This window comes from Gopherus evgoodei, chromosome 10, assembly GCF_007399415.2.
Source record: "Gopherus evgoodei ecotype Sinaloan lineage chromosome 10, rGopEvg1_v1.p, whole genome shotgun sequence".
Classification (NCBI taxonomy): Eukaryota; Metazoa; Chordata; order Testudines; family Testudinidae; genus Gopherus; species Gopherus evgoodei.
The window spans coordinates 19,762-33,188 of NC_044331.1; the positions used below are offsets into that span (position 1 = coordinate 19,762).

Genomic DNA, 13,427 nt, shown 5'->3' on the forward strand with positions numbered 1-13,427 from the left:
GCAGATGTTATCGCCACTAGGAATGCAGTTTTCTGACATGAGAGGAAAGGGACAAGATGCTCGAGGCTCTAACAGAGGTCCCATCAGAGCTGCTAAGACCACGTTAAGTCCTGGAAAGGAACCATTTCCCGTATGGGCAGATGGAGACAAAGAATTCCTTTAAAGAATCCTGCTACCATGGCATTGGAAAAATACCAATCTTTCACAAATGGGTGGTTGAAAAGCTGAGACTGCTGCCAGATACACCTTCAACAAACAGACTGCAGAGACAAAGGAGGTGAATCATGTGAAAATAGTAGATCAGGAAAAACACTCTCTCTGAGTCTGAGTCTATTAGGGTCCCAATGAACTCCATTTCCTGAGGGGTACCAGTGCTGATAACCAATATTGTATAGGATGAGACCCAGATGGCCAAGTGAGCAGTGTAATGTGTACATGATTAAGAATGTCTTCTCTGGACCTGACTTTTTTGACCTTAGTAGCTAGTTGTGCAGATATGGAAAGACACGGATTCCTTTCTTCCTGAGGTATACTGTCACATAGATGGTAAAGCCCTGGGGTGAGGTGGGGTGCGGAAGAAGACAGACTGAAAGGAAGGACTGTGTACCTACAATGGCAGTTCACCACAACGAACCAGAGTATGCCTCAGTTGTCACTGGTGTTGGTACCAAACTCAGCGGTGGTACCACAGCAACTGACAGTGCCAAGGTGGAGGGCAGAGAGTGCAGCCACGGTAACAACGGCAGTGCGAAGTGCAGCAGTGCTGGGGAATTTCCTGGTGCCGAGGCGGTTTCTTGTGCCAAGCTGGCACCAGCCTCACTTCTAGTCTGTGGCAAGGGAGCACTGCGATGTGGTGCCAATGTACCCAAAGCTTCAGAAGCCCATCCAGACAGCAAGGTTGTGGGTGCCATAGCCCTGGTAAAGTCCTGGATCAAGGGAGAGCTCGGGACAGAAAGGCAGAGGAGGTCCACCACTGCCTGATATGCCGCCAGTGTGGAAACAGTGATGCTAGCATTGTCCTCTTTGGCACCAGACTCAATGGATGACACGGGGCCAGAATCAGAGTTGAATGTATGGGCCTCTTGCGCCCCTACACAGTACTGGGGAGTGGTCAGAAGGACCTGCTTCATCCTGTGTGCCAACAATAGCCATACTCTTCTTCCTGGATGAGGAAAAGAGTCTCCACGAAACCTGGAGATGTCTCAATTGGTCTTATGGGACTTTTTTTCCTTGGCACGCTTGATGGAGAGCAGCTTCTTCACTTCTTTGTAGAAGCACCAGTCCCAGAGTGCAAGCCAGTCCCACTGATCGAGGTCGACCTCCAATCCAACACAAGCCTCAATGCTGAAACAGGCCTCATGGCTTGCTCAAGAAGGTTCTGCTTCAGGCAAAGGGCTCTAGCCACTAGAGTCTGTTTTGTGAATGATATACACATGGACATCGCTCTTTGTAGTGAGCCTTACCTACGCAGAGCAAGTAGCTTGTGTGAGAGTCGTCTGGGATCACTCATCCACATGACGGACAACATTTGAACCCTGGGAAAACACTTAACTAGACTGACTAACTAACACTAATGCTAAGGGTACTAACTAACTATATACAGCTAGAACTCTAGCTAAAGGATGAGGTGTTGTGAAGTTAAGAACCACAGAGCTCTGACCTCAGCCACAGGCAGTAAAAACAAACTCAAGAGGGGTCAGGTTGACACTGTCTCAGATAGCATGGGGAGGGGTTATGGCCATGAGCACCACCTCCTACAGGCACGACTAGACAAAATTATCTGGCTCTGATGAGCTGGGCTTGCACACGCCTAAGTGGAATACACTGCAGCATCTACTTAAAGATGGCATACGTCAGTACCAATCCCCAGTTCAGATGGAAGACATCAGTTAAATAGTCTGGACTGAGACCAACTTGACAGCAAAATTGGAGTGACGACAGTCAGTCTTTTGAGACCTCTCTCGGGGAAGGAGATGAATTAGAATGATCTCTACTTCTTGGAGAAAAGTCAGAGTCTGGCTGTGCACCAGCGGCTTGTGGCGGCACCAAAACCTTTTGAGGGGCCAGGCGATCTGAGGAGGATCCCAGCACTTATACCGTCTCATTGGTTGCTCTATAAAGGTGCTGCTTGAGGCATAAGTCTCAAGCCACACACGTTCTCTTTTTAAAGGATTTACAAATAGAATACTTTGTCTTAATATACCCCTCTCCCAGGCACAAGCATCTAGTATGGGGATAGGTACCCCACAGGAAGGACAGTGCTTAAAACCTGGCAAAGGCATCACATCGGGCAAATCTTACTACTCAACTACTAAGTAATCTATCAGAAGGGACCTACCAACAATAACTAACTATATACCAAAAAGAGGGGAGAAAACTCATGGACAGCAAAAAGAGTGTGAGGTAAAATACAACAGAATGCTCTGCTTCCAACTGCAGGCAATGAGAAGGAACTGAGGGGGTCAAGGCAGTGCTGCCCTTAAATAGCCATGGGAGGAGCAACAAGTGGCCTGAGGGTGAGAGTGTTGCACCTTGGGGTACTGCTAAGCAAAGTTCTCTGGCTTCAGTATGCTGGATGGACACACATCTGTGTGGAATACATATCTGCAACCACTTGAAGCATCTCTCCTTCTCTATGCTAAACCTAAGGACTTCCCAACTCTGTATTCCAGCTGACTGTTAAAACCTACTGTTTTTGAAAAGGCAGCCAGTGTCATTGCAGATACTTGCTGACATGCATTGATCACTGAAGGGGAAAAATGTCCACCTAAGGTGGAATCACTGTTCAGAATTCACAGTGAGAAACAGAGATGCTGGAGCCTGAAGGCCCCAGTTTATGTCCCCATTTTCAGAGGTAATGAAGGCACATGATCTACTCTTGTGGAAAAGTGTGACCCCCCCCTTTAGGGTCTGGCGCACTAAAAGGGTACTCCCAGAAGACTGTTTAAAGGCTAGAGCATAGCATAGACCCTCTTGTAGCTTGTAACTAATAAAGTCCATCTATCATAAAAGCTGGATATAAGAGATTAATACCTAATTCATAACAGGTAAAAGACAATGTAAGGTTTTAAAGCTGAAATGCAGGAAACCTACGGGTGTAGGCCTGTAAAATATTTAGCTTAGCCAAATTAGGCTTTAGGATAAGTTAGCCATATTTTAAAGATAAATCAGCGTAAGTAAGTTGTTAATAAATCTGCTGAGTTTGTGTCTATGGTTGTAATACGCTGATGTTTTGAAAATAACTGCTGAGTTTGGATACTAATGTCTATGAGAGATCAGTGAACATTACAAGATGACTGCTGGTAGCTGGGGTGAAATGCTAGAGACTTCCTTAGGGTAACTGCACGGTACTATGGTGATACGATGACATAAATGCTAACGAATTAAAAACAGAACTACCCAATTGGCTTATCAGGTGAAAAGCCTCCCAGTAATATTGGGTTAACGCTCCCAAAGCTGGACATAAGAGGTTCAACCCTTATGCCTATTAAAAAGCTTTGGTGGGCATATGTGTAAGTTATTATAAATAGGGCCCAGCTCTATGACTGGAAGTTGTTGCTTCCTGGAGGTCATCATTTCCTGATTCTCAACAGGAGCCAGCCACCTCCACTCTAATTCAAGATTCCATCTGGATATGAGAGTGTGAAAGAACTGGAAATACTGGTGCTGACCACTATTTTCTAACTAGTGAAATCTATGTGACTGTTATATTAATTGGATTTGTCTGTGTTATAACGCTTTTAATAAAGATACATCTAATTAGTGCCAGATGGGAAAAGTCCCTGCTTCAGGTATGTATCAGGGAAAAGGTCAACGGTAAGTAAATGGGATCTGTATGTGGGAGGAGAGGAAATTAGATTGGAACAAGAGAGTCTGTTTGATGGATTTCAGTCCAAATTGAGGATTTTAAGTTGCAGCTAGGTAAAAGTATTGATTTTCAGAGATTTTCTTCATAGAATCATAGGGTTGGAAGGGACCTCAGGAGGTCATCTAGTCCAATCCCTGCTCAAAGCAGGACCAATCCCCAGACAGATTTTTACACCAGTTCCCTAAATGGCCTCAAGGATTGAACTCAACCCTGGGTTTAGCAGGCCAATGCTCAAACCACTGAGCTATCTGTCCCCCCACCCCCCAGAAATAGCTTGCTAGAGTGCTATCAACAGAGAGGATCCCACCAGGTTCTGCCTTGCTATTACCGGCAGTAAGAGGCAACTAACGGAGGGTGGGGCTGTCCTGCCTTTTATACCCTCATATGGAAACACAAGGAAGCAGCACAGGGTGCAGGTGTGGCCCTGTTCTTGCATGCATGATGCATATGCTTAACTATAGTGGGATCCATGCTGACGCGAAGTTGAAGAAGAACTGGACATTCTGCGGCAGCTTCAAGTAAGTTCTCTATGTAAAGTGGCAGATTCTGCCCATTATGAAGACTCCTTTATGTTGCTCTGACAGCTGAAAGGAGACAGAAACAGCCCCCATCCCCAGGGTGCCATGGGAGAACTATGCCTCCAACAACACAGCCTCAACATAGGTGTGTGCCACTGGAGCAACTGAAACATTATTGCCAGCTCTCCCCATTTTATTGAAGTAATGCAGTTTTGGTCCCAGAATCAGGAAGTCTCATGATGATGCAAAAAGCTCCAAGCTTAATTTACACACCTGTCGAGGGGGAAAATCCCCTCTGACTGGCTGCCTTTTCCACTTCATCTCTTGGGGAAGAAAGTCAATCAAACTTACTGTATCAAGCAGTCAGAGCTCATTCCTGTCTCTCAGGATCTGACAGATGTTTTTGGGTAGAAGAAGAGGGAAGAGAAACAGGGGACACCATTTTCACAAGAAGGGAAGAGGAAGCCAAAAAGATGGCTGCTGAGGGTGGCTTTGCTCCCTCCCCCACCCTTTTACAAATGGACTGGCTTCTCTGTGTTCCTCCCTCTTCTTCTCTATTCCTACAACATCAGGCCTAGAGAAAGGAGAGAAGAGGATCCTTGCTGAAGATGCCCCTTCAGTCTGGGAGGGGTTGCGAGTGAAGAGCCACCACTGCTGCAAAAGGAATAGAGGTTTACTGAGGGAGGGGGAAAAGGGAAGGGAAAGATATGGTTGGATGAACTGACTGAGGTAGCTATGGGGCAGATGTGAGGTCAAAGGGGACACAAAATTGATTTGGGAATGTGGGTGCAGAGTTGATGAGCGGGGGACAACGACAGCATAATTAACAGATTTATAGATGGGGGAACAAAATTAACTAGAATTTTGAGAGAACGTGGAAAACCTCCGCACCATCAGGTAGTCCTTTAATACAAGTTTGTGTAATGTACTTTTTTAAGTTGGTAGGTATGGATTTCAGAGAAGCAAACTGAGCTAGAATCAAATCAATCAATGTGCATATGTGACAATGAGCTAGCCCCAATCTCCTCACAATCACATATACTAAAAGGGAAAAGGGAAATTCAGAATCAGAAGAGATTAAAAATGTGATTTTTGTTTAAAAGAACCTCATAATTTTGAGGCCAATCTCACGTTTTGTGGTCTGACTAATGATATTTTAATTTTTGGGGTTTACAATACTGCTAGAGTAGGTGATTGACAGCTGTGGGGAAAACACTGTAAATTACCACTTGGGTTCCCTGCTCCTGCAGCCTGCATCTCCTGAGAGGCACAGCAGAGAATCTGCCTTAAGATTTTTACTGAATTCAGTATGAAAGTAATGAATGCAACAGTACAGAATTTCTTGTATTGAATTTAACATGCGAGTTAAGTATTACATATACTGCACATTTCCCCTCCCCGAAATTTTCAATGTGTCACAAATGTTGTATTGGTAACACAGAACTGCACTGGAGAAGTGATCTATGGGGGTTTCTCTGCTAAAATGATCTGCTGTGAATTAGTTAACTATGTCCACAGTTAAAATTGAGGTAATTGGCTTCAGAGTTAAAATGTACTCAAGATCAATAAAGGCCATTCACACACTTCAGAGCTCTTGTTTCAGACTTTGTACGGACACTATCAGACTTCACTGTATCAGTTACACTCAGCTTGTGTTTGGAAGGTTTTCTTCATAATCATGAAAACTGGAGACACTTTTTTTAAATGACAAACCTTAAATTCTCCACTACTATGCTTTGGCAATGGGTTTTCCTGGAACAAATTCAATGGCCACAAAATCTAGGGGCCCTGGATACAAGCTGTATGCACTTAAACAGGCTTGGATTCATTTATTCTTTCATTTCCTGACATCACAGTTGCCTTTTTCTTCCCTCAGAGTCCAACCCATAAAATTAATATTCTACCCCTTATTTAAGCGACGACTGCTATTGGCCATTACCCATCACTCACTTCAGCAGGATTGTCCTTGCATCCATTTCAGCATTCTCATCACCAGGAACATCAAATTTATTAGTCAGCGTAAGAGAAACTTCAGTCTTTGCTAGCATCTCCTTGTTGGGGTCATTAATGTTACCAGACCCTTCCCCTGGGGTAGAAAAAGGAGAGGTGAGTTACCAGTGAGAGAACCTACTTCCCAATGCCAGATGTAATGATAGTGACACAGGTTAGAATGTATTCAAACATTGTCATGGGCTGTTTGGTTCTGCAATATCTTCCTTCCAGCACCGTACAGAAAAACAATTAATTCATTTTTTAAAGGACCTTTTACAGCCTATTTATGGGTTTTAAAAACATGCTCATCTTGCACATACATAATTTAGGATTTCCTAACATTCCTCCTTCTTCAGCAAACTGATAGAAAATGGATACTAAAAAAATAAGATTTCATGTAAATTCAAGTTTTGGTGCCTCAGAGGTATACAAATTAGAGTGTGTGAGAGATAAATCTTGCATTTCAACCTGCCTCTCTACTGACAAGCTTAAATGTGACCTACCAAGAAATTCAGTTTGTGCTCTTTGTTGCTTCTTTGGCCTTATGTATACTAAAAAGAGTTTGTTGGTATAGTTAGTAGAGATGCAGCCTGCATTGGCAAAAGAGTTCTTTTGCTAGTATAGCTTATAACAGTTCCCTGAATTAAATTAGCTATAATGGCAAAAGGACTTTTTTGGCTGATATGTCTACACTAAAGCATTTGCTGATATAGCTAGCTATATCCATTACCGACACAGATATGCTAGCAATACTTTTAAGCGTAGACCAGACCTTTATGTTGCATGAATGAGGACTGAAAGACTTGTCAATGTTTTTTCATATTAGAAATTCAGGTCCCTGGTGAGAGGAGAAGGTGTAAGGGGGGGTGGGGGGAGAAATGAGGAAACCTGGTATGGTGGAAGGGGAGGCACACAGAGCCCTGGCATTGGAGGAAAGGATTTGATACAGTGCCTCGCAGATTCATAGAACACAGAGATGGAAAAGCCCTACGGGATAACCTAGCCTAGCACACTGTAGGCTGCTGTTGGTATAGCACCAGTTCCCTCCTTAACCATGATTATTCTTTATAGTAATTGTTTTAAACCACACTTGGAGCTACTCAGAAGAACATCACATCCCCCTCATGTAAAAGAAGAGCAGCTCACCTATCAGGGATTCAATAGTGGGAACTTCCCCCAGGTCATCCAGCAGCTCATGAATTGGATCATTGTGCTCAGGTGCAATCGCATCTTGATGATCTAAAAGCAACTAGATTAATACAAATATAAATAATAATTAACTATTCCTCCTGTGTCTTATTTCACCCAGTTTAAGAATTTCATTATTTAGGCTGATATTCTTTGGAGAGAATTCCTCTCAGTTCATATGATTCCCAGTGAAGATACTAGCAGGCAAATGTCTGGCATCAGCACATAAGACTTAAAGTATCAGACGACTTCACAAGAAAAAAATATTAAAAAGGCCATAAGCAGACAAACTACTGACTTCAACATTCTGACAGTTCAGAAGATATTGCCTTTTTTTTTTTTTTAACAATATCGTCAACATTTGAACTTGTTAAATGATTCACATTAAACCAATCAGTAACAGATTGTTCAGAATGGCCATTCTGCAAGAAAGAAATGTGACCAGTGTATACTTACAGTGTGTGTATTGATGATTTCTCCAATGGAAATATAGATAACTGGTTTAGTGAGAGTCACCAAGTCAGAATATTCATCAACATTAAATTTATCCTGTAGTTCTGGAACCTCACAGGCAGCCTGAAAAAAACGTCTTCAGACAAAAAGAAAAAAGAATCAAACACAATCCTGCCATCACAAGCACTAACATAACCAAGGCATTCTCTCCCTGTTATTTCCTCAAGCAGAGCTGTTCTTTGGAACTTTGGTACAATAAGAGGAGGTTACTTATCTGTAATTGGAGGTTCTCTGAGATGTGTGGTCCATTTCTGTATTCCACTGAGGGGTTTACGCATGAACACTAAGTCTGGAGCTGGAGAATTTGACAGTAGTCCCTTGGTTCATGCACGTGCTCTGGCTCACCTTGTGGTTTCGTTCGAAGCGACAATGGGCAAACCACACTGACTGTATCTCCAGTTCCTTCTCCACCATGAACCAGACACATCCATAGCAGAGGAGAGGGAGGGCAGGAAGTGGAATGACGTTAGGGACCACACATCTCAAAGAACCTCCAGTTTAAGGTAAGTAACCTCCTATTCTCTTTGAGTGATGATCCCTACTGTATTTCACTGAAGGTGATTAGCAAGCAGTACTTAAGTCAGAGGAGGATGTGAGGATGAAGATGGAACAGTCATGCAGACGACTGCCAGCCGAAGAAGGCATCTACTGCCAGGTCCTGTACTAAGACGTGCGTTGCAAAGGTGTGCACAGAACTCCACGCGGCCATTCTACATATGTCCTGGAGTAGGACATCCTAAAGGGAGGCTGTGGTTGAGGTCTGGACTCTTGAGGAAAGGGTCTGTACCCCACTAGGGGAAGGCAGGCAAGCCAGATAGTTGATAGCAAAATGTAATGCAACACAAAATCTACTGAATGGAGATTGCCTGACCCCTAAATCTTTCTGCTAGTGCAACAAACAGTTTGGAGGGCTTTCTGATGAGTCTTGTCCTTTGCAGGTAGAAGGCCAAAACCTGTTGGCTGTATAGGGAGTACAGTTATCATTCCTCAGCAAATGTGTGTGGCTTCAGGAAGAAAACAGGTAAGTGAATGGATTGATCAATATGAAACTGGGAGATTACCTTTGGCAGGAATTTGGGATGCAGGCACAAGATGACTTTATTTTTATGGAATATTGTGAAGGGCAAGGGAGGGTCTACCATCATGGCCCCAAGCTCACTGACTCTTCTTGCAGAAGTCATAGCAATAAGGAAGGTGACTTTCATTACATGGAGCATGATGCCAACAGTTCGAATGGTAATTTCATTAGTATAGATAGAACTCTATTCAGATCCCACTGCAGAGTGATGGTTTGGATGGGTGGAAAGGTTCTGATGAGGGCCTTCCAAAACAGTTAATAGGTATGTAAAGACAATGCTCTTCCACAGGAGGGTGGAATGTGCTAATGGCTGCTAGACAGACTTTCAGAGAATTGAGGGCAAGACCCGATGCCTTCAAGGACAGGAGGTAGTCAAGGAGGAGGGAAATCCCCATCCATTCTGGGGAAAGTTCCTTTTGTTGGGCTCAGGAAGTGAAACATTTCCACTTGGCCCTGTAACTGTGTCTAGTGGATTCTTTCCTGCTGCAGGAGAGGATGTCTTGCACAGCTGAGGAACAGGCCCATTCTAGAGTAGATGCCCATCCAAATATCATGCTCTAAGGTGAAGTGCCTATGGATTGGGATGTCTGATTTCACTGTTGCATTGCACTAGCAGATCAGAGAAGACTGGAGGGGAACTGGTGGACAGGTTGACATACATAGGAGGTTGGGAAACTGTCAGGGCCAGCAGGGCGTGATCAGAATGATGATCACTCTTTCTCATCTGATCTTATAGAGTACTGGAGGCAGTAGAGGTAGAGGAGGGAAGGCGTAATTGATTTGGTCTGACCAGATGAGTATGAGAGCATAGCCCTGAGAGTGATGACCAAGACCTGTCCTGTAGCAGTTCGTGCTGAATTTGCTGTTTATGTGGGAGGTGAAGAAGTCTTTGGTACATATCCTCCATCAGTTGAAAATGGCGCAAAGTATGGAGTCATGGAGTTCACATTCATAGTCAATTGCAAACTGCCTGCTTGGCGAGTCCACAATCACATTGTGTGTCCCTGGGAGATAGGCTGCAGACAAGAGGATATGGTGGGTGATGCACCAATTCCAGAGATTGACCCCTCCTGCACATAGAGCAGTTGATCTCATGCCCTTGTTTGTTGATGTAGACAACAGTGGTGGTATTGTCCAACATGATAAGAACATGATGGGAACAGGTGAACGGGAGAAAAGCTTGGTATGCTCTTCTTACAACTCGGAGTTCCAGGATATTGATGTGCCTCCTGAATTCCCAAGGAGTCCATGCTCCCTGTGTTATGTGATTGCCTATGTGTGTGCTCCCCTGCCTACAAGGGATGCATCAATGATCATCTTGTCTGGGGAGGAGGAGAGGAAGGGAACCCCTGTGCAGACATTACATGGGTCCATCCGCCATCAGAGGGATGAGAGCACCCTGGGGAGGACTGTCAACATGAGGTCCATGGTGTGATGTTTGGGCAAGTAAACATATCTGGAGGCAGTGAAGATGGAGCTGAGCAAAGGTGGTGACTTATGTACACAAACCATGTGGCCCAGGAGGGACAGACAAGCCCTGGCCGGGACATAAGGATTGTTGTTGATGTGAGTTATGAGTTCTCACAGTGTCTGGAACCTGTTACCTGGTAGATAAGCCCATGCTGTGACTGAGTTGATGGTGAGACAAAACAAGATTCAAGGGATGAAAAAAGGTCAAGCAGCTTGAAAGTTGAAACTTGGGCTTTGTGTCTGGACTGTGCAACTAGGAGCCTGTGGGCCGGATGAATATCGATGTGAAAATAAGTGTCCTGCATATCAAGAGCTGTAAATCACATGCCTTTTTCTCGGGATGGGATGATTGCTGCCAGTGTGACCATATGAAACTTGGGCTTGCAAATGAAGTGGTTGAGGTGACAGAGGTCCAGAATTGGTCTCCACCCACCTTTCTTCTTGGGTATCAAGAAGTAAGGAGAATAGAACCCAGTTCTTTGATATTCTGGGGGAACGTGTTCTACCATTCCTCGTTGCACTAAGGAGTCCACCTCTTGGGTGAGGATGCTGTCAAGAGAGTGGTCCATGAGGAATGACTGGGGGGCTTTGGAGGAGGTAGCATGACGAATTTGATTGTATAGTCATGATGGATTATGTTCAGCACCCATTTGTCAACTGTTATCACACTCCAAGCTTGAAAAGAGTGTGGTAGATGATTCCCCAAAGGAGGTAGAATGGTTGTAAGGTGGTAGGCAAGGTGGTTGGCAGCTCTTGAGGTTGACTCAGAAATATCTTTTAGTTGTGGATTGCAGCTGCAAGGTGGAAGTGTGTGAAGGGGGGGTCTGAGAGGGTGGGATCTCGGGGTCTTGTGTCACTTCCTTGGCGGCTTATAAGGTCGCTGATGGTAAAATTGGAGGGATCAGTAGCATTGAGTGGGTGGTGGGTGATGGAACTTGCACTTCAGAGCAGGGGTGTAAATACCCAGAGAGTGAAGGGTTGGTCTGGAGTCCTTGAGGGCACGTAGGCAAGCATCCATCTTTTGATTAAAAAGATGGGGCTCATCAAAGGGGAGGTATTCAATAGTGTTCTGCACCTCCCAAGGGAAATCGGAGGAGTGGAGCCATGATTCCCTAAGAATAACTATAGCCATAACCATAGCTTTGGAAGAGGTTTCTGCTGCATCCATCGCCACTTGGAGTGTTGTTCTGGCCACCAGTTTCCCTTTCGTAATCATTGCCTGGAAACAAGTCCAGTCTTGTTGTGGGAGTCAGTCAGCAAATTCCTTCAGTCTGCTGTAATTCAGGAAATCGTATTTGGCCTGATAGTTCGCAATCCTGAATTGGAGACTGGCAGAGGACAGAGCCTTATACCCCAAAAGGCCCAAGCGCTTGCCCTCTTTGTTGGATGGTGTGGAGCACAGGTGTTGTTGTTTGGCTGTTTGGACCACCAGAGAGTTCGGGAGAGGGGGGTGAGAAGAAAAACTCAGACCCCTTAGCCAGAGCATAATATATTTTTTATGCCCCTCTGAGGGTGGGCCTGCATATGGTTGGTGTGTGCCATACTGTTTCGGCTGGTTCAAGAATGGCATTGTTAACTAGACAATGTGATGCTGATGAGTGGAGGATATCGAGGAATTTATGCTGGGTATCCTGAATTTCCTCTAGGGGAATGTGGAGTTTCCCTGCAACTCTATGCAGTAGAACTATAGGGTTAGAAGGGACTGAAAAGGTCATCTAGTCTAACCTCTGACCAAGATGCAGGACTTGTAGTTTCTGAAATTGCCTAAAGTTGTCCGGAGCCAAAGGGGATGCTGTAGCCACTGCTCCATATAGTGAAGAGGAGGGGAATCTCTCCAGTTCTGGTGGCACCCATGATGGGCTGAGGGGTTCCTCCTCCAGCAGTGGATCCAAATGCCTGCTAGAAGGAGCCCTCAATGGGGAGGCAGGTGAAGGCTCCCTTGTGGATCTGCCAGATTCTGAGGGGGGGTATTGGGACAAGGACTCCCAATAAAGCCAGCAGTCTGGATCCCGAGGGTCTTGAAGTGGTCCCCATGGCATAGGAAACCAGTGGCTCCATGGTGGTTGGAGAGGAGGTTATTGTCAAGATCTGGACCGCCTTTGTAAGTACATGTCCGGTTGGCACAACACTGATAATCCCTCTCCAGTGTCCGACCTATCAGAGAATGAGAAGACGACTCTAGTTTCATCAGCGGTACCGTCGAGCCAGTGGGAGTGCACAGACCATCGAAGCAGGACGTGAGGGGTCTCACAATAGTTTCATATCATGAGGGGAAGAAATAGTCTCCCTAGACGTAGTGGGTCCCAACAAATGCAGTGATCCTGGTTTTGCTAAAGCAAAGACATCCTGGAGCTCAAATGCCTTTCCCAATCTCCCTGGTGTTCAGGGTACCCTCTTCTTTACTTGGAACTAGTGGTGGTGCTGTGGACTTCCCCGGAGGGCAGATCCTGCATCTTATGGGAAGCCAGTGTCGATGGAACTGTGTTCCAGTACCTGGGACCGCCGGATCCCCTTGCTTGTGGGACTTTTTGTTCTGTCTACGTGGTTTAGAGTGCACTCTGTATCCATGGCTCGAACTAGTGGAAAAAGCATCCACATTCTTAGTTTTTGAGGAAGACTTATTCCCATGCTTATGGGTATGCTTCCATACCTTCTGAGGAGGCTCCAGCATGGGGTCCATAATGGTGGTACCACTGGTGCTGGATTCAGTCTTGGTAGCAGGAGGTGCACTCTTCGCTGTTTCAGGCCGATGGAGACTTCACGGAGACTTCAATAAGGTGCTTCTGAAGGCACAGAGCAC

The 13,427-nt window shown here is 45.1% G+C and overlaps 1 protein-coding gene across 3 annotated transcripts in view; it reads right to left on the reverse strand.

Moving 5' to 3' along the window:
- IQGAP1 (IQ motif containing GTPase activating protein 1) overlaps positions 1-13,427 on the reverse strand; it is a 164,130-nt gene that overhangs the window by 13,513 nt on the left and 137,190 nt on the right. For all 3 annotated transcript variants that reach the window (XM_030576755.1, XM_030576756.1, XM_030576757.1), the window contains 3 exons: positions 8,023-8,155; positions 7,525-7,627; positions 6,337-6,472 (listed from right to left, as the gene is read on the reverse strand). In XM_030576755.1, the coding sequence (XP_030432615.1) occupies positions 6,337-6,472; positions 7,525-7,627; positions 8,023-8,155 (372 nt within the window). The remainder of the gene's footprint in view (positions 1-6,336; positions 6,473-7,524; positions 7,628-8,022; positions 8,156-13,427) is intronic.